Here is a 22,496-nt window from a genome sequence, read left to right on the forward strand (position 1 = left end):
TTAATTTAGTAATAGTGAGTCAGAGTTACGAGCCTGAGAAATTTAATATTATATTTTGTGATGAATGTGTTGCATTAATCTCCATTACAGAGTTCATTTTACAAAGGATCCTTCCCTTTCTCAGTTCCTTTCAAAGCTGGGCGCAGTTGAAGCAAAGGAATTCAAACCTGGCATGAGGCCCCTGTTGTTGACTTTAAATCACCTGACTTGGTGTCTTGTTTCCATGGCTGCAGAGCAGGAAGTTTTTAAACGGTGCAGCAATGTTTGTGCCTTGTGGAATCAGGGCTGCCACTTATTCTGTCGTCTGGCTGGCAAGAATGGTGAGCTGAGTTCCACAGAATACTCTCTACTCTGCGTGTGTCTAACCTTTGCCGAAACTGATGAAGTGGCTCCAAAAGGATTTCTCTGCAATATCTCACGTGAGAATAAGCAGAGGCAGAAAATCGACATGTAGTTGATTTAGGACCCAAACCGCACAGATCATCTGCCTCTCTTGATTGCTGGCTGTGCATCCCTATGTACATCTGACCCAAGATGTCCATGCAGAAGCACCTGACAGTCACAGACTGCCACAACCGTTCAGTAAGTGCTCTGGGATATCATTTGGCTCGAAGAGAATTCCTGACCGGTTTTAATGGTAAGAGTGCGAAGCGGGATACTGCTGCAATCTCAATATTTCAAATCTCTTCTCTCACCGATTACTGTAAAGGAAAGAAAGCACTTGCATTTATTCAGTGCCTTTCGCAAAGCCACTCTGAAGTGTCACTTTTGTAATTTGAACAAATTTGGTAATCAAACTGAACACAGTGAAGTTCCAAAACCGTAATAAGGTGAATGACTCGTTCATCCACCTGAATGATTTTGCTTGAGAGATATTAGTCAGGACAGTAACCAGGCTCTTTGAATACTGCCATGCATTCCTTGCAGCAACCTGAACTTGTAAAAGTGGCCTAACATCCAGAATTGTGCCTCTCCAAGAGTACAGTATTCCCCAATGCATTGGGAGCTTCAAACTGGAGCCCCTGATCATCAGAATCAGTGAAAAATTTGCTATCCACTTGACAATTAGGATTTTTAAAAATTCTCTATTATTCCAGATTATATGGCCACTTACAGTAAATTCCAAGTGCGTCTTGGATTGAGTTGGCACTTCATGTCACCCACTGCTTATCCTCTCTCCCACTGTTTACTACCTCATTCCCCCATTTCTCATTGATTTTGTCACACAGTAAAGCACAGAGAAAAACAATGAATTGTAAGGGTCCTTCCTGTTTGTTCTTGTTTATTCCCTGTTTATTCCCTTATTTCCCCTTTTATTTTTGCCGTTACATTTTTGATCCATGGATGATTTATGGCAGCCTGTATCTTTAATTCACGCAGTGGTCTGTGCCTTTACTTCCAACAGAAGATTCTAGAGGGCTGTGCTGTTTTAAACTGGTGATTGCAGACTGGCGAGTGTCAATGATGTCTCGGTTTGATTGATTTGACTGATGGCCAATTAATTGGCCCAGAAAGACTGTGGTAACAGTGGGGAACAAGCTGTATTTGAATCTGTTAGTGCATGTTCTCAGACTTTTGTATCTCCTGCCCAATAGTGGGCAGCACGGTAGCATTGTGGATAGCACAATTGTTTCACAGCTCCAGGGTCCCAGGTTCGATTCCGGCTTGGGTCACTGTCTGTGCGGAGTCTGCACATCCTCCCCGTGTGTGCGTGGGTTTCCTCCGGGTGCTCCTGTTTCCTCCCACAGTCCAAAGATGTGCAGGTTAGGTGGATTGGCCATGATAAATTGCCCTTAGTGTCCAAAATTGCCCTTAGTGTTGGGTGGGGTTACTGGGTTATGGGGATAGTGTGGAGGTGTTGAACATGGGTAGGGTGCTCTTTCCAAGAGCCGGTGCAGACTCGATGGGCCGAATGGCCTCCTTCTGCACTGTAAATTCTATGATATGAAACAATAGAAGAAGTTAGAATACAGAATAACCCGGGTGGGAGGGGTCTTTGATTGTGGTGCCCGCTTTGTCAAGACAGCGGGAGGTGTAGACAGAGAAAATGGATGGGTCGTGGTTTCGTGTGATGGACTGGGCTGTATTCACGACTCTCTGTAGTTTCTTCCGGTCTTGGGCCAAGCTGTCGCCACACCAGGCTGTGATGCAGCCAGATAGGATGCTTTCGATGGTGCACCTGTAAAAACTGTGTGTGTGGGTAGAGGCTGGGGCAGTTAAAGGGGGTAGTAGGTGTTAGCTTCTTGTTATCCAGTTGTATTTACTGCATATTTCATGATAGTTCTTGGTATAAATAAACAGTAATTGTGTTTTAACTTACAAATCTGGTGACTGTAATTATTGGACAGCCAAGGACCAAAGATTTGAGTATTTTTTAAAAGAGTTAATGGGAATTCACTTGTGTTGTGACTCCGGGGCACATGGGGCTGGAACTGACCGCGTACTTGCCCAGGATGTCGAAACAGAATCCTGACATTGTCCTTGCCAAGTCACATTCCCAGATTATCCAAGCAATCAAAGGGAATACTTGCTGTGGATATGTGGCTCGGGAAGGAAAAAGAAAGGTAAGCAGAGTGTCAACTTCCATCAGATAGATAGAAGATTGTGGGCTGAATCTCCAATGCCAGAACTAGAGTTTATCATTTCGCTGCTGCTCCATCACAGAACTGAAGTGTGAGGTTATTCATTTTGGAAGCAAAAACAGGAAGGGAGATTACTACCTGAATGGTTGTAAATTGGGAGAGGGGGGTGTGCAGCGGGACCTGGGTGTCCTTGTGCATCATTCGCTGAAGGTAAGCATGCAGGTGCAGCAGGCGGTAAAGAAGGCTAATGATATGTTGGCCTTCATTGCAAGAGGTTTCGAGTATAAAAGCAGGGATGTGTTACTGCAATTGTACAGGGCCTTGGTGAGGCAACACCTAGAGTGTTATGTGCAGTTTAGGTCTCCTTCTCTGAGGAAGGATGTTCTTGCTCTCGAGGGAATGCAGCGAAGGTTTACCAGACTGATTCCAGGGATGGCGGGACTGTCATGTGAGGAGAGATTAACTAGGTTGGGATTGTTCTCACTGGAGTTCAGAAGAATGAGGCGGGATCTCATAGAGACTGAAAAAATTCTAACAGGACTAGACAGGGTAGATGCAGGGAAGATGTTACCAATGATAGGTGTGTCCAGAACATGGGGTCACAGCCTGAGGATTCAGGGTAAACCATTTTGGACAGAGATAATCATAGATTATCATAGAATTTACAGTGCAGAAGGAGGCCATTCGGCCCATCGATTCTGCACCGGCTCTTGGAAAGAGCACCCTACACAAGGTCAACACCTCTACCCTATCCCCATAACCCAGTAACCCCACTCAACACTAAGGGCAATTTTGGACACTAAGGGCAATTTATCATGGCCAATCCACCTAACCTGCACATCTTTGGACTGTGGGAGGAAACAGGAGCACCCGGAGGAAACCCACGCACACATGGGGAGGATGTGCAGACGCCGCACAAGGAGACATTTCTTCACACAAAGAGTGGCGAGCCTGTGGAATTCATTACTACAGGAAGTAGTTGATGCTAAAACTTTGAACATATTCAAGAGGCGGCTGGATATAGCACTTGGGGAGAATGGGATCAAAGGCTATGGGGAGAAAGCAGGATTAGGCTATTGAGTTGGATGATCAGCCATGGTCGTGATGAATGACAGAGCAGGCTCGAAGGGCCAAAAGGCCTCCTCCTGCTCCTATCTTCTATGTATCTATGTATCTATGAAGTGCTACTTCATTGTTGAAGATTACCTTTCAGAAGAAGTGTTATTCTCCCAGCCTTACAGACGGAGATTAAGCAGAAATGGATGAGATGTCCCTGAAAGTTGAAATCAAATAGACTGAAGAGATTTTATTACCTGGGCCTATTCTGTAGAGCTATTGCCCACGTGTTATGTTTGAAGTTATTTTAATGTGTTGTTGGCCTGAATCTCTTAAGACTTTCCTTATCAGTCTCAGATGGGTTAGTTGGCAGGTGTGAAAACTGGCATCAGGTAAAGATTTGGCCCCCTATCCAGCTTCACCGTTTCACGCCCCCAGTACAGTATAAATCTGACCCTATTTCCAATTCTCTCTAGCTTTGACTAAGAGTCATCCAGACTCAAATAGTCATCCAGACTCAAAAGAGCACCCTACTTCGGCCCACTCCCCATCCTATCCCCGCAACCCCAGTTGACCTGCGCATCTTTGGACACTAAGGTGCAATTTAACATGGCCAATCCACCTAACCTGCAGATCTTTGATAATAATCCTGCTGCTAAGCATTTGTTTCCCAGAGCAGAAGGGAGTAAACACTGGGAAAACAAACAGTTGCTACATGATAGTCTTTCCACAAACATTGTGACAAAGTCCTGTGCTGTCAGGACTCCACAACAAATTGACTTTATTTGATTGAGATGTGAGGAGATTGGATTATTTACACTCCTACCTCAATAAATTGTTGATTTCAACTGGTTTACTGACAGCCCATTGAATAGTCTTGTTAAAGAAAGTTCCAAAGCTCTGCCCATCATAATTGTACAGCTGTTGTTATTTTTGGGGTGGGGGGAGGGGGTGAATATGCCAGGCGAGGGGAATTTTATGATTTACTTTTTGCTAGATTTATTTGTGAACCTGGATTAAAATAGAAAATATTGGACAATCACAGCAGGTCTGATAGCATGCGGAGAGAGAAGGGAGCTAATATTTTGAGTGCAGACTTGATGGGCCAAATGGGCACAGTAGGGACTCTATGGATCCTGATCATTCCATTGAGGTTCATTTATTGTGAGCCTCTGCTGCACATACCTGGTAGAGGGCGTTATGAGGAAGGATAAGAGAATACTGCCACCCACACCAGATGTCATATTGACACTCAGCGCAATGGCACTCCTAGACAAGTAGTCCTTCGTTAGTCACTGGCTGTCCTAACCCAATTACCTTCATCTACTTGAACCTCAGGATACTCTGTTCCCAGAAAGCAGTGGATTCACCAGGATGGATCTTGTCTGATCATAGATAACGGTGATAGAGATTTGGCAACAGATTTGCATCGCTCCCATTTTTATTCTCTATTGGCAAAAATGTTAAAAATGAGAGTTTACTTATTCAGGAGCAAAGTCAGGAAGTGCTTTTCCACAATGAGGATCAATCGGAAACTCTCGTCCTCAGGAGGTTGTGGGTGCTGGGTGTCAATTGGAGCTTTCCAGACCAAGATCGCTAGCTATTTGTAAGGGAAGTGCATCAAAGGAAAAGGCACATTGTTGGACAAATGGAATTAGTGTACAGTCTAACCATTACCTGAATGAATGGTGGAACACGCTTGAGGGGCTGAATGGCCTGCTCCCATTCCTAGGTAAAACTCTGAGTATGGGATATGTAGTAATCCAGGCACAAATAGGAAGACTTAAGAAGATTTGTTCTGAACTTAAAATGAAAGCAGCACCCATGGCGTACAATGCAAGAGATCCAGCCCGGGACAAACGGAACTCCCCTTCCGGGTCTGGGGTGGGATTTAAAGGGCTCAGGAAATAGTCCAAGCTGGGCGGGCCTCTGCCCGTAACTATGGGAACTCAAACTCTACGTACCCGTGGAGAAATCGATAAGTAATTTCCCATGATCCTCGTGAGGGTTATCACATCCCCTTCCCCTCCAAGGCCAAATCCTCCCTCTCACTCTTGAGTCCACCATTAGCAGAACATGACTTGGGGGCGTGACGTGGAGGGGGATTGTCGCCTCCTAACTGAGCATCGAGGGGCCACTGCGTTGATTTTTGTCTGCAGGTCAGTCACCTCAGTCTCCATTTCTGAGCCCGAAACTTCGTCCTCTTAGGGGATGACTCTTTAGTTTAACATTGCAACAATCACCTGCCTGGAGTAGTTTCCGCAGTAGAGGATTCCCTGCTCTTTAGATGATCCATGTGTTTTTTTTACAGTCCTCTCCCTGGTCTTGACCTTGTATGATACGGGGCCAGTCTCTTCCACTGCAACTCCCAGGATCTATCTCCGAAATTGCGAACATAGACAGTATCTCCCAGCCTGATGGTCCTGTCGGGTCACTGGATATGGTAGTTTTTTTTTCTGGGACTCTTACTTTGACTTCACTTACCCATCAAAGTTTGGAAACAATAGACTGAGTCTGGTCCCGAGGCACCGGCCCGTCAGCAATTCCGCTGGTGCAACCCCCGTCGTGGTCTGTGGCATGGTCCTATAATTGAAGAGGTACCAAGTCAATTTGGTGTCAAGCGAACCAATGGTCTGTTTCTTCATGCCACTTTTAAACGCTTGGACCGCCCGTTCGGCCAGACCGTTAAAAGATAGGTGGTATGGCATCGCTCAGATGTGTCTCTTCCGATTAGGCTTTGCGAACACCTGGAATTCTCCACTGATGAAGGGGGTCCCATTGTGGTACACGAGAACCTCAGGTATCCCATGGGTACAAAATGACTGCCGGAGTTTCTCTGTCATGGTGCTGGAAGATTAAAATCATTGACACCGTGAAGGGCCTGGTAAAGTCCTTGTGTACCTGTGCCCAAGGTCTCCTCATGGGTCAGAAGGATTACCTTTGGTCGGTCATCACCTTCTGTGCCATTCACACAAAAGAAATAGCCCATCCTTTTGGTGTACTGGGGCCAAAGCTCCACACTGACATCTTAAGGCTCATGTTTCCTTAATAGTGACATTTCGAGAGTTGTTGCTTTTTTTTTAAGCAGGGCTGTCCAGAACGCCATCCGTGCTCTTCATCACCAGTGTAGCAATTCAGGAGACACAAAGAGGAAGATATAAACAGATTTATTCTGAACTCAAAAGTAAAGCTGCACCATGTGCAACACAAGTGACTCCCCCGCCACCTCCCACCCCCCCAAACTAACGGAAGACCTCGTCCGGATGTGGGACGGCATTTAAAAGGCTCTTTAATGAATCCCAGCTGGACAGGCCTTTGCCTGTTACCATGGGAATACGTATCCCACGAACCTCACAGGGAGATCGATAAGTGATTCCCCATAGTCCTCATAAGGGCTGTCACAAAATGTAATAATTGTACCAAGTTTGTTCAGTGAGCACTTTCTCTCTTGCAGACGGTGTTATTAAATGGTGGGATTTGGAAACTGGACAACTGAGCTTTTCAGTCTTTGAGCACACTGGTATGATCACTCAGTTCTTGTACTGGGCTGAACCCAAGCTCCTTTTCTCAGCTTCGAATGATGGGACTATTGTGGTGTGGACTGTCGGAGCCACAGTGTTTGACCGGATTATGGTAAGTGCTGTATCTCGGGATTTTCTCTTTCATCCTCGGACCTTTTCCATTGCTGTCATTATGATGTTTGTTCTGCGTTGCTAAGAAGTTGACACAAGTGTACAATGATGAAAAATTAAAATTCTAGAGACCACTATTAAAAATAAGGAAGTTAAGAATAAGAGTAAAACTTTTGAAGTGTAGTCATTGTTTTAATGTAGGAAATGCAGCAATCAGTTTGCACTCAGTAAAGTCCCCCAAAGGAGGTCTCGGAGTGCAATGTGTTCCTTCTTCTGGGCCTGAAGCACTGGGTTCAATTCCCACTCGAGGACTTGATGGCCAAGGGCTGTGCATTTATAATGTAGCCAAACAGGTTGAGTATCAACTTTTAAATCCTTGTCATGCATCAATGGCAGGTGGTAAGAGTGGCAGAGATACCTGGTCAGCCATGCGATGGAAAGAAATTAGAGCCTCAACCAGCACTACCAATAGCTCCAGGGTACAACATCTATGTAAAAGTGAACGTTACCCCAGCAACCTAGACTCCTTGGGGGCTCAGTTGGTTGGACAGCTGGTGTGGATCAGATTGGTGCCAACAGCACAGAGTTTGATTCCCCTTCTGGCTGGGTTGGATTCAGGACCTGCCTCCTTGCCCGACCTGTGGTGGATCATGGTGCTGTGGGTCAGACTTGACTTGGGGAAGCAAACTCAAGATGAAGCAGGAATCTCCCTGAACAGCACTGTCATAATGTCCAGATAATCTGCTTTAGTGAGACTGGTTGAGGGATAAGCCAGGACATCAAGGGAAACTCTTGTATGTAGTTTCAAATACTGCCACAGGATCTTTCATTCCTACCTCCAGGGAGCAGAGAGGGTCTCAGTTTAACATCGCTTTTGACTGATGGCATCTCCAACAATGGAGTCCCTCAGCGTTTCAGCCTGGATTACAAACTCAAGTCTCATCTGCCTCAGAAATGAGAGATGGGTGGAGTCACAGTGATATCTGCATGTCTAGTAATAAATAATTTCATTGGTGCGTTGGTATACTGAATTAAGAAAGAAAGGGAGAACTTGTAGTACTTTTAGCACCTTTCATATCGCAGGATGTTACAGTCAATGAATGATTTTGGGAGTGCAGTCACTATTGTCATGCAGGAAAAAACACTGATTGCGCAGTGAGACCTCACAAACAGCAAATGAATGAGTAGTTTAAAGGTGCAGTATTTGCTTCTGTCATTTTGCCTTTTGCTTCCAGTTGAATACATCCATATTTTGCATGGCAATCAATCACCGGAGGCATCAGCTCATCTGTGGAGTCAAAAAGCAGCTCAGAGTCTTTACTTTGGATGACAAGAAGGAATCTGGTCATGTGTTAGATGTGGGCAAGAGCTTCACTGATCGCAGACATAAGGACATTGTGTCGGCTGTAGTCTGCCTTGATACACGGATATACTCTGCTGGGTGAGTACCCATGCAACAAAGAGAGATGAAGACATTTAGGCTTTTGTGGCACATATTGTCATTATTTTGAAAGGATTTGAAGTCCTAATGGGCTAAATGTACAGAAAGAGAGTAAAGTATAAAGCAGAGTCTGATAAAAACGTGCTATAAAGTATACCATCTCGTCTCACAGTGAGACTTGCCACTTAACAAACTCAGAAAACCTAAGCACAGCTTAACAAGCACCAAGACCTCCTCACGTGTGTTCAATGACAACAACAACTTGCATTTTTATTGCACTTTTAATGCAGTAATTGTGAAACGTGCACAGGAGTGGAGTTATTGACAAGATCAACATTTATCACCCCTCCTCAGATTCCCTGAGAACATAGAACATAGAACATTACAGCGCAGTACAGGCCCTTCGGCCCTCAATGTTGCGCCGACCTGTGAAACCACTCTAAAGCCCATCTACACTATTCCCTTATCGTCCGTATGTCTATCCAATGACCATTTGAATGCCCTTAGTGTTGGCGAGTCCACTACTGTTGCAGGCAGGGCATTCCACGCCCTTACTACTCTCTGAGTAAAGAACCTACCTCTGACATCTGTCCTATATCTATCTCCCCTCAATTTAAAGCTATGTCCCCTCGTGCTAGACATCACCATCCGAGGAAAAAGGCTCTCACTGTCCACCCTATCCAATCCTCTGATCATCTTGTATGCCTCAATTAAGTCACCTCTTAACCTTCTTCTCTCTAACGAAAACAGCCTCAAGTCCCTCAGCCTTTCCTCATAAGATCTTCCCTCCATACCAGGCAACATTCTGGTAAATCTCCTCTGCACCCTTTCCAATGCTTCCACGTCCTTCCTACAATGCGGTGACCAGAATTGCACGCAATACTCCAAATGCGGCCGCACCAGAGTTTTGTACAGCTGCAACATGACCTCATGGCTCCGAAACTCAATCCCTCTACCAATAAAAGCTAACACACCGTACGCCTTCTTAACAACCCTCTCATCCTGGGTGGCAACTTTCAGGGATCTATGTACATGGACACCGAGATCTCTCTGCTCATCCACACTGCCAAGAATCTTACCATTAGCCTAGTACTCTGTCTTCCTGTTATTCCTTCAAAAATGAATCACCTCACACTTTTCTGCATTAAACTCCATTTGCCACCTCTCAGCCCAGCGCTGCAGCTTATCTATGTCCCTCTGTAACAGTGTAATCTGCAAATTTACTCACCCATCCTTCTACGCCCTCCTCCAGGTCATACATAAAAATGACAAACAGCAGTGGCCCCAAAACAGATCCTTGTGGTACACCACTAGTAACTGGACTCCAGTCTCAACATTTCCCATCAACCACCACCCGTTGTCTTCTTCCAGCTAGCCAATTTCTGATCGAAACTGCTAAATCACCCTGAATCCCATGCCTCCGTATTTTCTGCAGTAGCCTACCGTGGGGAACCTTATCAAATGCTTAACTGAAATCCATATACACCACATCAACTGCTTTTCCCTCATCCACCTGTTTGGTCACCTTCTCAAAGAACTCAATAAGGCTTGTGAGGCACGACCTACCCTTCACAAAACCGTGTTGACTATCTCCAATCAAATTATTCCTTTCCAGATGATTATACATCCTATTTCTTATAAACCTTTCCAAGATTTTGCCCACAACAGAAGTAAGGCTCACTGGTATATAGTTACCGGGGTTGTCTCTACTCCCCATCTTGAACAAGGGGACAACATTTGCTATCCTCCAGTCTTCTGGCACTATTCCTGTAGACAAAGATGACTTAAAGATCAAAGCCAAAGGCTCAGCAATCTCCTCCCTAGCTTCCCAGAGAATCCTAGGATAAATCCCATCCAGTCCAGGGGACTTATCTATTTTCACACTTTCCAGAATTGCTAACAACTCCTCATTATGAACCTCAAGCTCTTCTAGTTTAGTAGCCTGAATCTCAGTATTCTCCTCGACAACATTTAAATATTCATTTAGCACCTCTCCTATGTCCACGGACTCCACGCACAACTTCCCACTATTGTCCTTGACTGGCCCTACTCTTACCCTAGTCATTCTTTTATTCCTGACATATCTATAGAAAGCTTTAGGGTTATCCTTGATCCTACCTGCAAAAAACTTCTCATGTCCCCTCCTGGCTCTTCTTAGCTCTCTCTTTAGATCCTTCCTAGCTAACTTGTAACTCTCGAGCGCCCTAACTGAACCTTCATATCTCATCTTTACATAAGCCTCCTTCTTCCTCTTGACAAGTGTTTCGACTGCTTTAGTAAACCACGGTTCCCTTGCTCGACCACGTCCTCCCTGCCTGACAGGTACATACTTATCAAGGACACGCAGTAGCTGTTCGTTGAACAAGCTCCACATTTCCATTATGCCCATCCCCTGTGGTTTTCCTCTCCATCCGATGCATCCTAAGTCTTGCCTCATCGCATCATAATTGCCTTTCCCCCAGATATAACTCTTGCCCTGCGGTATACACCTATCCCTTTCCATCACTAAAGTAAACATAATCGAATTGTGGTCACTATCACCAAAGTGCTCATCTACCTCCAAATCTAACACCTGTCCTGTTTCATTACCCAGTACCAAATCCAATATGGCCTCGCCTCTCTTTGGCCTATCTACATACTGTGTCAGGAGACCCTCCTGCACACATTGGACAAAAGCGGACCCATCTAAAGTACTCGAACTATCGCGTTTCCAGTCAATATTTGGAAAGTTAAAGTCCCCCATAACAACGACCCTGTTGCTTTCGCTCCTATCCAGAATCATCTTTGCAATCCTTTCCTCTACATCTCTGGAACTTTTCGAGAAAGTGGTGATGGTTTTGCTGGCGACCTACACCATGAAACGCTGCAGTCCTGGTAGTCACGATGCTGCTGTGATGATGTTCACTGGGAAACTCGAGGGTACAAGAGGAGTGAGCTTTGTGGAGACAGTGTTCCCATGACATTGCTGTTCTCTTGTACAAAATGACTTCCGCCTAATTCAGCAGACTCCTCAACCAGTGACTTAACAGCATTACAAAATAATAAATAGCTGAAGCTAAGGTGTAGGGATGCATGTATAAACCAATGAACTATGGTCATAGAATTTACAGTGCAGAAGTTGGCCATTCAAACCATCGAGTCTGCCCCGGCCCTTGGAAAAAGCAGCATGCCACCACCCTGTCCCCGTAACCCCACCTAACATTTTGAACACTTTAAAAAAAATTTTGAGTACCCAATTCATTTTTTCCAATTAAGGGGCAATTTAACGTGGCCAATCCACCTACCCTGCACATCTTTGAGTTGTGGGACCGAAACCCATGCAGACATGGGGAGAATGTGCAAACTCCACACGAACAATGATCCGGGGGTGGGATCAACCCCGGGTCTTCGTCACCGTGAGACAGCAGTGATAGCCACTAGGCCACTGTGCCGCCCTAACCTTTTGGACACTAAGAGGCAATTTATCATGGCCAATCCACCTAACCTGCACATCTTTAGACTGTGAGAGGAAACCGGAGCATCCGGAGGAAACCCACGCAGACGCGGGGAGGAAGTGCAAACTCCATACAGATAGTCATCTGAGGCCGGAATTGGACCTGGGTCGCCACCCCAAATAATACAAAGCAAATTGTTCCATCTTTGTCCACGGCTCAGTTAGAATGTCATGTCTAATTTCCTCATGTAGTAGGTAACTTTGAGGCTTTGGGAAGATTGCAAAGGAGGGCAACTGGATACATCTCCAGTTTCAACTATTTTGTTTCTCAAGATAGGTTAAAAGGGCTGGAACTCTTATACTTTGGAGAAGCATAGATCAGGTAGAGATTTGATTGAGGCTTATAAGATGACAAAGACAATTAGGTGATGTTTCAGCAGATAGTTTGTCTGATTAAATCGGTTGAGGAAGACCAGGGAGTCACAATATTAAGTTGTACAAGTCTGGATCTAGGTTAAGTGTCCAGAGATGCCACTTTTTTTAAAATAGTAGACAACTGGGACATGCAGTGGACACTGATTCACGGAATTCCATCAAGCTGTTTCTGTTTCAAGGCCTGTTTCTGGCTTGGGGCACAGACCTCTTACCAAGGTAAGCACCCTGCAGAATTATCAGGGTTGGAATGATGTCCTGGATGAGTTTCCATTGGTCGAATGGATGGAGAAGAACTGCCCAGATTTTCCTCCAAATCCATCTGTCTCTTCTCCTCTCCCAGAAAATCAGATGATTTTGTCTGGGAGGGGTGGGTAAGCATTGTTTGGACAGGCTGAATGAACCAGAGGGTCTTCTTTCAGCTGTTAATGTTCACTTGATGTTTTGAAGTTAACTTTGTTCAAATGTTAAATGACAGACGGAATTTTAATTTAAGCCAAGTAGCTGTTTGGGTTATAAATTCACGTGATTTGACTGATCATTTCTTGAGATAGATGCAAACTGCTCACAAACACAAGAGTGTATAGGAAGAGCAAGTTTATCCCTAACATTTTTTCAGAGAAGTTTGTCTTTGTTTACAAGTAACTTAAGATAGGCACTATAAACTATTCATTCACAAGACATCATAGTCAGTACATGGGGCTGAATTCTCCATTTTGCAAACAGCCCGGAAGTTTCCTGACGGCTTGGGGCTGCCCACAATGGGAAATCCCATTGACCAGCCGGAGAAACCGAGAATCCCGACAGCATGACGCACCAGAAATCTGGTGCGGCGGGACAGAGAAATCCGTCCACAGTTTCAGGAACACAGACTATTCTGCTCCTGACTTTCAAGGAGTCTTTCGGCCATCACACTGCTAATGTCACCATTACATCATTATTATCATTCATGACCATTAAGCCATTATTCTGTTCTTCCTCCCCGCGCCCCCCCCCCCCCAAAAGCATAATCACAAAACTGTTAAATTGTTTTGTTAAACTATTTACAAACAAACATATGAATCAGGAGCAGGAATAGGCCGCCCGAGCCTGCTCCGCCATTCAATAAGATCATGGCGATCTGATTGTAACCTCAGCTCCACATTCCCACCTACCATCGATAAACTTTCACCCCACTTTGCTTCTCAGGAATCTATCCACTTCTGCCTTAAAAATATTCAAAGGCTCTGCTTCTGTCATCTTTTAATTAGCAATTTCCAAACTCACTTTCTTTCAGACCAATGTTCACTTTGTTAACTTTACTCATTTAAATATCTATTGAAACGCTTACTATCTGTCTCACATTTCTAGCTAATTTTATCTTGTATTCTAATTTTTCCCTCCTTGGTAATTTTTTCAGTAATTTGTTGCTGTTTTTTGTGTCCTATCTAATCTTCTGACCTGCCACCCATTTTTGTACAATTTTATGCTTTTCTTTAAAGTTGATACCAGTGGCGGCACGGCTGCACAGTGGTTAGCACTGTTGCTTCACAGCACCAGGATCCCAGGTAAGATTCCGGCTTTGGTCACTGTCATTGCGGAGTCTGCAAGTTCTCCCTGTGTCTGCGTGGGTTTCTTCCGGGTGCTCCAGTTTCCTCCCACAAGCCCCGAAAGACGTGCTTGTTAGGTGAATTGGACATTCTGAATTCTCTCTCAGTGTACCCGAACAGGCACCAGAGTGTGGCGGCTAGGGGCTTTTCACAGTAATTTCATTGCAGTGCTAATGTAAGTCTACTTGTGACAATAATAAAGATTATTATTATTATACGACTTTGAACTTTTTATGTTAATCACGGGTGGAATGTAATTATTCTGAAAAATCTCCTTAAATGTCTGCCAATAATTTTCCAGTTCACTTTAGCTAGCTCTGTTTTCATGCCTTCAAAATTACCCTTACTTAAGTTTAAAATATGAGTCTAGGTCATTATTATTTTTGATCAACATTTTGATGGTTTTGACCCTGCTCTCTGCATCATCATTCGTCTATGGATGGTATGGCCCAACTGATTGACCACATCTAAAAATCACAGGATATCTGCACTCTTGGGCTGCGAAAATTCTTAAAGTGTCTTGGTTTTTTTTGGACTCTACCATTATCTCTTTTTGGTGGATGATGTGACCTAAAACATTAATGGTGGTCTTCTCCCAGACACCATGATCATGTTCGTCTTGAGTAGCACCATGGATGAACCAACACCCGTGTGGCAATGATGCCTCCATTGCCTTCGAGGATGTTGGATGTGGTGGATTGAAAGGTTTCTGGTGCCAAGGACCTGCGGAAAGGAAGATTATTGAAACAAAAGTGACCAAAAGGAGTAATAAATGAAATTAACAACCTTGGTTCTGTGTCAAAGGGAAACTGCCAAAACCCACTGTTGGCATCCACTTTTGTAAAAAAGGACACTTGTGCACAATTTTGCCAAATTGTCACCAATAGAGGACATTAGGTGTATCTCCATTCGAGCAAGTTAATTTAGCTGCAACAGGTCAACGTAGAGCCTGATTTCACCGCCAGGTTCTGGAACCATCACTAATCCTGAGCACCACTATGTCGGCACTGTAACAGGAGAAATAACTCATTGATGCAGCATCTTGTCATTTTGCTATTTGACCTTTCGATGTGGCACCATCCTAGGAGTAAATAAACAAACTGATTGGCATCTAGGAGTAGAGTTTTCCCAGAAAACACACTCCTAAACTCCTCTGTTGTCATGTATTACCTCCTCCATCCTTTGTAAGTGACCAAAGTCTCAACATGTTGTCCTGCTGAGTAGAGAGCATTGCTGATTCGGCAGAATGCAGCGAGTTCCATGAATTTATTTGCTTTTATTTAGGGTCATAGTGGTCTGGCCTTTCTCTTTGAAGTCAGTGCTTCCCGGACCCTATGGCTTTATTTTTGACATCAGGGTCTCCACATTATGAAACCAGTGTTAGTGTCTGAAAAGACCATGACAGAGGCCCCCATGTCCCACTTAAATTCTGTTCAGGAACCTTTGATATCCAGCTCAGCAGAACAGAACTGCTTATTGGGGTCTTTCATTCCCCCCAAGAACTCTTCACCCTGAAAGTCTCTATTTTCCACTGACTGTATTTCAGAAAAAAACTGACTCTTTCACTCTTTCTTTAAACTGTGCTTTAATTCTGCCGAATCATTTAAAATGTCCAGTCAATCTCTATTAAAGGATTTGGCTCCCTCTGCTGGGTATGTTCTGTGACAATGGTGTGTTTCAGAGCCACATGGGAAACATTTAAAAATAGGTAGCAGGGTTCTTCCCTCCCCTTTGGCAGCTTTTTTGTCAGGTTTTTCAGTAGGCAGGGCTCCAAATTTTGGGCCTACCTATTGGGTCGATCCCTCCCTAGCCCTGATCCTGAATTGCATCCCGAGTCTGCTGTCGCAACTCCATCTGCAGCTCGAATGCCAAATCACCTTTTGGATTGCAAGAGATTCATCAGCACGTCATTGATCCCACCGACCATGAATTGAGGATTAACTCATGTTTTGAGGCTCTGTAACAGCAAGTACGAGGCAATTGATACACAATCATTGCTAGAGGAATCAATGGAGGTGCCCAGCCACTGGCTCCTCTGGTTGAACTTACTCTTTCTAAAGTTACATGTTTTTAGTGCTAAAATACTTATCAAACGCCTTGCTTCGCTGCTTTGTCGGCCCAGGGCCTCATCAGCTATGTCTCCCACTGCATATAAAAGTTTTTCCATGTAAACATGAGGTTGTCCAGTATCCTTTGAACTGTCTCTTCCAAAAGTCCCATTTTTGTCCTGTTGTTGATCCTCGATGAGTTGGAAAGGATGTGGGTGGGGTACTGACTGGTCAGTAGCTATTGACATTGCGTGTGTCTCACTGTCCCTCACTTCGCTACTTTTCCATTTCGATCTTCTGAAGTCAATCTATTCTAGGCTTTCACTCGTGGATCACCAATCTGTGGCCTCAGTTTCAGAGGCCTCAAGCTCTGTCACAATGTTTTCTAGAGTTTTAGCTTCATCCACAAGTGACTTGAGATAGGTGGCATAGTTTTGCTAAAACATCTTATGTACAATCTTTACCTGGCTTCATGGTTTCAGGGGCACAGTCTATTCTCTTGGAGTCTCTTGGTCATGTGACCCCTGATGCCACTGCTACACCACTGATGTCATTAAGGTCTCGTTAACATAACCATCAACCAATTGCTCGACAGACAGTACAGAACTAACAGCAGAGGCTTAATAATAATAATCTTGATTATTGGCACAAATAGGCTTACATTAACACTGCAATGAAGTTACTGTGAAAATCCCCTGGTTGCCACACTACCGTACCTATTCGGTTACGCAGAGGGAGAATTCAGAATGTCCAATTCACCTAACAAGCATGTCTTTCAGGACTTTTGGGAGGAAACCAGAGCACCCGGAGGAAACCCATGCAGACACAGTGAGAACATGCAGATTCAGCACAGACAATGGCCCAAGCCGGGAATCGAACCTGGGACCCTGGCACTGTGAAGCAACTGTGCTAACCACTGTGCTCCTGTGCCATCCATCTTAAGTGTGAAGATATATTGCGATAATCATTGTGAAATGGGACTCTGAGGGGAGGGTGAATGATGTTCAGAAGTCAGGCAAAGGAAGTTAATAGATAAATGTTAAAAACCCTTAAAGCAGGCGCAATCAAAAGAAAGAACTTAAAAAAAGAATTTAAATCGCATCTTTTCACCAGGGTTAATCTGCTTGGAGTGTTTAGAATGTTAAAATAAAGTACAGAGAAGCGAATTCCTCTGGCGGGGGAGTCAGGAACAATGGAACGTATTCTTCAAGTACAGCTTGGCCATTCTGGATTGATGTGATGAAGCACTCTTACACACAAAGGTCCGTGGAAATTTGTTGCAAACTCCCACAAAAGATTATGGGTGGCCGGGTTCAGTGGGAACTTTCAATCCTGAGACAATAATAGATTTTTGACAGGTAAGAATATTGAGTGAGTTGGAGAAAAACAGGTAAATGGAGGAAAGGCCCAGATCATCTCATCTGATTGAATGGCAGAATGGGATAGTGGAACTGAATGGCTTCCTCCTGTTCCTGTGCTACACCACTCACCCTACAGAGCTAAAAATAAGCTGGGGGGAGCTGAAAGCGGCACTAAGACTGGGGTGGATATCTCAAATAAAAGTGTTTATTTTCACTCTTGGACTGACAAATATTTCCTCTCCCCTTGTTTGAGCAGGTACGACAAGAAACTCATCATCTATAACACCAGCTCATATCCGAACAGCAAAACCCTACAGGTTGTCAACTGCAACCACAATGCTCACGATGCAGGAATCACAAATCTGATGATTGTCCGTGAATACGAGAGCACGAGGTAAAAGCTGCAGTGAAATCTTTCTGACGAGTATGGCAGAGGGTGCCTGCTGATTATAAATATAGAGGGCATGATTCTCTGACCCCCCCCTGCCCCTACCCCGAGGATTCCGCATCTTCCGGGCGGCCCAATGCCGGAGTGGTTCACGCCACTCCTCGCCGCCGGTACGGCCTGCCCCGCCGGGTAGGGCAGAATCCCACCCATATTTTTTGGAATGCCTTACAAAACAGACACTTGGGTCCAGAAACATGGCTGCGCAGTGCCTGATTTTCACGTGCTAAACCACATTGCAAGTCTCGACTATGACAGGCAAGGAGCACATACTCATAAAAGAGCCAAAGTGCACCATCCAACATCTTAGTAAAGGCCATACAATAACAGTGTTCAATGTCCGATATTTACTAATACAGGAGAAAAAAGGTACTCCATAGTGAACTTACCATAAATTGTGTACGGTGGCTCAGTGGTTAGCACTGCTCCTCACAGCGCCAAGGACCAGGGTTCAATTCCAGCCTTTGGTGACTGTGTTGAGTTTGCACTTTCTCCCAGTGTCTGCGTGGGTTTCCTCCGGGTTCTATGGTTTTCTCCCACAGTCCAAAGATGTGCAGGTTAAGTAGATTGGCCAAGCTAAATTGTCCCTTTGTGTCCAAAGGTTAGGTGGGGTTACTGGGTTACAGAGATAGGGTGGGGGAGTGGGCCTAGGTAAGGTGTTCTTTCAGTGGGTAGATACAAAATCGATGGACTGAATGGCTTCCTTCTGCACTGTAGGGATTCTATGATTCTCAAACATGGAGGATTTTAAGAACGACAAAGTTTCACCTCCCACCATATGAGGAGACAACAGACAACACATCCCCACCCTGCCCCACAACTATTTAACTCTCCAACAAGTGTTAATTGGCTGGATATGAGACTTCTGCCCCTCACTTGGGAGGAAGTCCCACCTCAAAGAGCTGACAATCAATCGGATTGGCTGGCAGTTCTCTCATCCCTGTAACACCAGAAACTGTAGTGGACAGGACTGGGACTGCAAGCGGTCCCCTTGTTCAAACTATGGGGAATCCACGATCAAGTCACTGTGGGGTTCTCAGTGTGGAAAGGGGATGTGATGCCCAGAGGAGCAGTCAAAGGGGGCTGTGAGTGTTGGTAGAGAAGTCGGTGGGGTGAGGGAGCCCCCCACAGGGGTCAGACTTGTTGGATGGGAGCGCTCGATGATAAAAGCTGGCTGCTGATGGAGGTGCTCCCACCCTACCACTTCCCCCTTCCAGCTGATGTCTGCACATAGTTCATTTTCAGGCATCCCTCCTGACCCTGGGCTTCTCCTGCCTGGCTGAGAATTGAGGCTGGCTCTGAATTCTCAGGAAATGGCTCTGAAGTGGTTAATAGTTGGCCACTTAAAGTCCTCAATTGATGCAAGGGTGGGTGGGTCAGTCTAAGTCAGGGTGGGTGGGAACCTGGTTGAAAGGCCATCTGAGAAGTTTTATGATCACCCCCACCCCCACCCTCCCCCATCCCATACAAAACCCACCAGCAGGGGAATGTAAAATTCTGCGGGCGAAGGATCAAGTGTAGACAGTACTTACTTGTCTCTGACAATCATCGATTGAGGACAACAAACTTGTCTCTCAAACAAATACTTCATGGTCACTGGTTGACATTCTGGAATTCCCTCATTATCACCCCATGGATCGCAGAAGTTTAAGAAGGTTCACCAGCATAAGAATGGGCACACGTAATACCTGCCTTGTCAGAAGTACCCATTTCGCAAAACTTTTAAAAAATTTGGAGGAAGGAGGACGGTTGATTGAGGTGAGAATTTCCATCAGGTTATTAGTATGCTGGAAGGGATGATGTTATTTGGATTAACCTTACAATGTTGCCCACAGAGATATTAGCCTTCAATTTTGACAAACTCTCACCCTCAACCCAATCCAGGCTGATGACCGGCTCCTTTGATAAAAGTGTGAAGGTCTGGTCGCAGGATGGACAGCTGATCATGAAGCTCCCTTACTTCACCAGGTTTATAAGCAGCCTCTGCTTTGTGCCCTGTGTGAATTCTGTCTGGATCTGCTGTGGTGTCCTGGCTCCGTCCATCTTTGATCCAAGCTCGGGAGAAATGGTAAGTGCCCCTGCTACCCTCCCCATCCCACGACCCACACCCACGATTGAAATAATTAAGGGGCTTGGCGGACAATTTCCTAGGATGGGGCTACCACGGTTTATTTTATTCACCAACTATCTCCCATTGCTCCTCTCGGGCTGCAGGAGCAGGCTCCCACTGGGTTGTCAGAGACCATCCAATCCTCACTCAACAGTCGAGGCAGTGAATCTGAGCAAGCTATTCAACTGTGGCAGCATTACAACCAAACCTCATACGCCCTTCCTTCAATGTCCACATGCAGGAAGAAAGCAAAGTCTTGCAATTATATGGCACCCTGATGAAAGGGTGCAGAGGACATTGACCAGGATGTTGCCTGGGCTAGAGAGATTTAGCTATGAAGAGAGATTGGATAGACTGGGTTGTTTCCCTTGGAGCAAAGGAGACTGAGGGGGAACATGATTGAGATGAATAAAACTATGAGGGGCATAGATAGAGTAGACCGGAAGATACTTTTGCCCTTGGTGGATTGATCAATGACCAGATGGCATAGACTTATGGTAAGGGGCAGGAGGTTTAGAGGGGATGTGAAGAAAAGCTTTTTCACCCAGAGGGAGGTGGGAGTCTGGAACCCATTGCCTGAAAGGGTGGAGGCAGGGACCCTCATAACATTTAAGAAGTATTTAGATGTGTCCTTGTGATGCCAAGACATATAAGGCTATGGGCCAAGTGCTGGGAAATGGGATTAGAATGGTTAAGTGGTTGTTTTTGACCACGCAGACGCAATGGGCTGAAGGGTTTTTTCTATGCTGCGGAGCTCTAGGACTCTTTGAGATCCTTACGATATCCAAAACGAATTTCATAATTAATTAAGTGTTTGATGCAGTTGTTATGCAGTTAAATGCAGCAACCAATTTGGCCAGGCACAGGGGAGAACTTCCAACACTCTTCTTTGATATAGTGCCACAGAATCTTCAACAGGCAGACTGGGCTCAGTTGAACATCTCATCCAAAAGACAGCACCTCCAACAGTGCAGCATTTTCTCAGTACAGCACTGAAGAGGCTGCCTAGATCAGCAGTGGAATTTGAACAAAATCCACACAATTGAATTGGCTTTTCAACTGGGCTATCAGTACTCCAGGATTATCCAAGAATGTAAGATTAATCTCTGCTGGGGCCAATGAGGGAGCAAAACCATAGGAAGCATTGAAGGGATAGGCCGGAATTCTACGGTGATTGTGATTCTCTTTTCCTGCTGGCAGCGCACCCCTGCACACAGGTTTCCTGGCAAAGTGGGGTGATTACAATGGGAGATCCCATTGACAAGTGTCGGGAAAAGAGAAAATGGCCACCAACAAATGTCGTGCGGCCGCGATCCATACGCATGTTGTACCGGAGAATCCTGCCCTATTTTTCTCATTTTCAATTCTCTTTGTAGGTTATTAGTTATAAAAATGTGGGAAATGTCGGGGGGTGGGGGTGGGGGGGGGGGAGGGGGGGGGGAGTTACTAATATAAAAAAATATATATTTCATAGGATGTGAGCACTGCTGGCTATGCCAGCTATTGTTGTCCATCCCTAATTGTCCTTGAGAAGGTGGTAGTGAGCCACACTCTCGAACCGCTGTAGTTTCTATGATGTAGGTACACTCACAGTACTGTCAGGTAGGTTGTTCCAGGACTCTTACCCAGTGACAATGAAGGAATGGTGATATATTTCCAAGTCAGTCTAGTATGTGTATTGCAGGTGGTGGTGTTCCCATACATCTGCTGACTTTGTCCTTCTAAATGGTAGAGGTCATGGATCTGGAAGGTGCTGTCGAACGAAGCTTGGCAAGTTGCTGCAGTACATCCTTTAAATGGTGCACACTGCTGTCACTGTGCGTCAGTGCCAGAGGGAGTGAATGCTGAAAGTAGAGGATAGAATGCTGCTTTGTCCTGGATGGTGTTGAGCTTCTTCAGTGTTGTTGGAGCTGCACTCTTCCAGGCGATTAAATTATTTAAAGCAGAGTGAGATAACTCATTGATTAACAAGGGGGTGAAAGGATATTGGGGTAGGCAGGTATGCTGGGTTGAACTTACAATCAGATCAGCAATGATCTTATTGAATGGTGGAACATGCTCGAGGGGCTGAGTGGCCTACTGCTGCTCCTAATATGTATGTTTGCAGGAAAGTGAAGAGCACTCCACCACACTCATGATTTGGATTTGTAGATAATGGACGGGCTTTGCGGAGTCAGTGGGTGAGTTACTCACCGCACAATTCCCAGCCTCTGACCAGTTCTTACATTTTAAATCGGCAAGGAACTGCGGGAATGAAATTCAGGGAGTGGGATTCTCCGATCCTGCGCTGGGTTGGAGAATCGCCGGCAGGCCGCACGAATCGCGCCACGCCGCTGGTGTGGTTGGCCCGGCGCCGGTCGCAGGCCG

The 22,496-nt window shown here is 45.2% G+C and overlaps 1 protein-coding gene across 1 annotated transcript in view; it reads left to right on the forward strand.

The window, feature by feature from the left end:
• Nucleotides 1–248: 248 nt before the first annotated feature.
• The window catches only part of LOC140426773 (uncharacterized), a 118,289-nt gene continuing 96,041 nt past the window's right edge, over nt 249–22,496 (forward strand). The window contains exons 1-5 of the mRNA XM_072511929.1: nt 249–637; nt 7,093–7,271; nt 8,506–8,711; nt 17,831–17,968; nt 19,904–20,087. Of these exons, the coding sequence (XP_072368030.1) occupies nt 535–637; nt 7,093–7,271; nt 8,506–8,711; nt 17,831–17,968; nt 19,904–20,087 (810 nt within the window). The 5' untranslated portion in view covers nt 249–534. The remainder of the gene's footprint in view (nt 638–7,092; nt 7,272–8,505; nt 8,712–17,830; nt 17,969–19,903; nt 20,088–22,496) is intronic.

The sequence above is a fragment of the Scyliorhinus torazame genome, chromosome 7 (assembly GCF_047496885.1).
Source record: "Scyliorhinus torazame isolate Kashiwa2021f chromosome 7, sScyTor2.1, whole genome shotgun sequence".
NCBI classification, from domain to species: domain Eukaryota; kingdom Metazoa; phylum Chordata; class Chondrichthyes; order Carcharhiniformes; family Scyliorhinidae; genus Scyliorhinus; species Scyliorhinus torazame.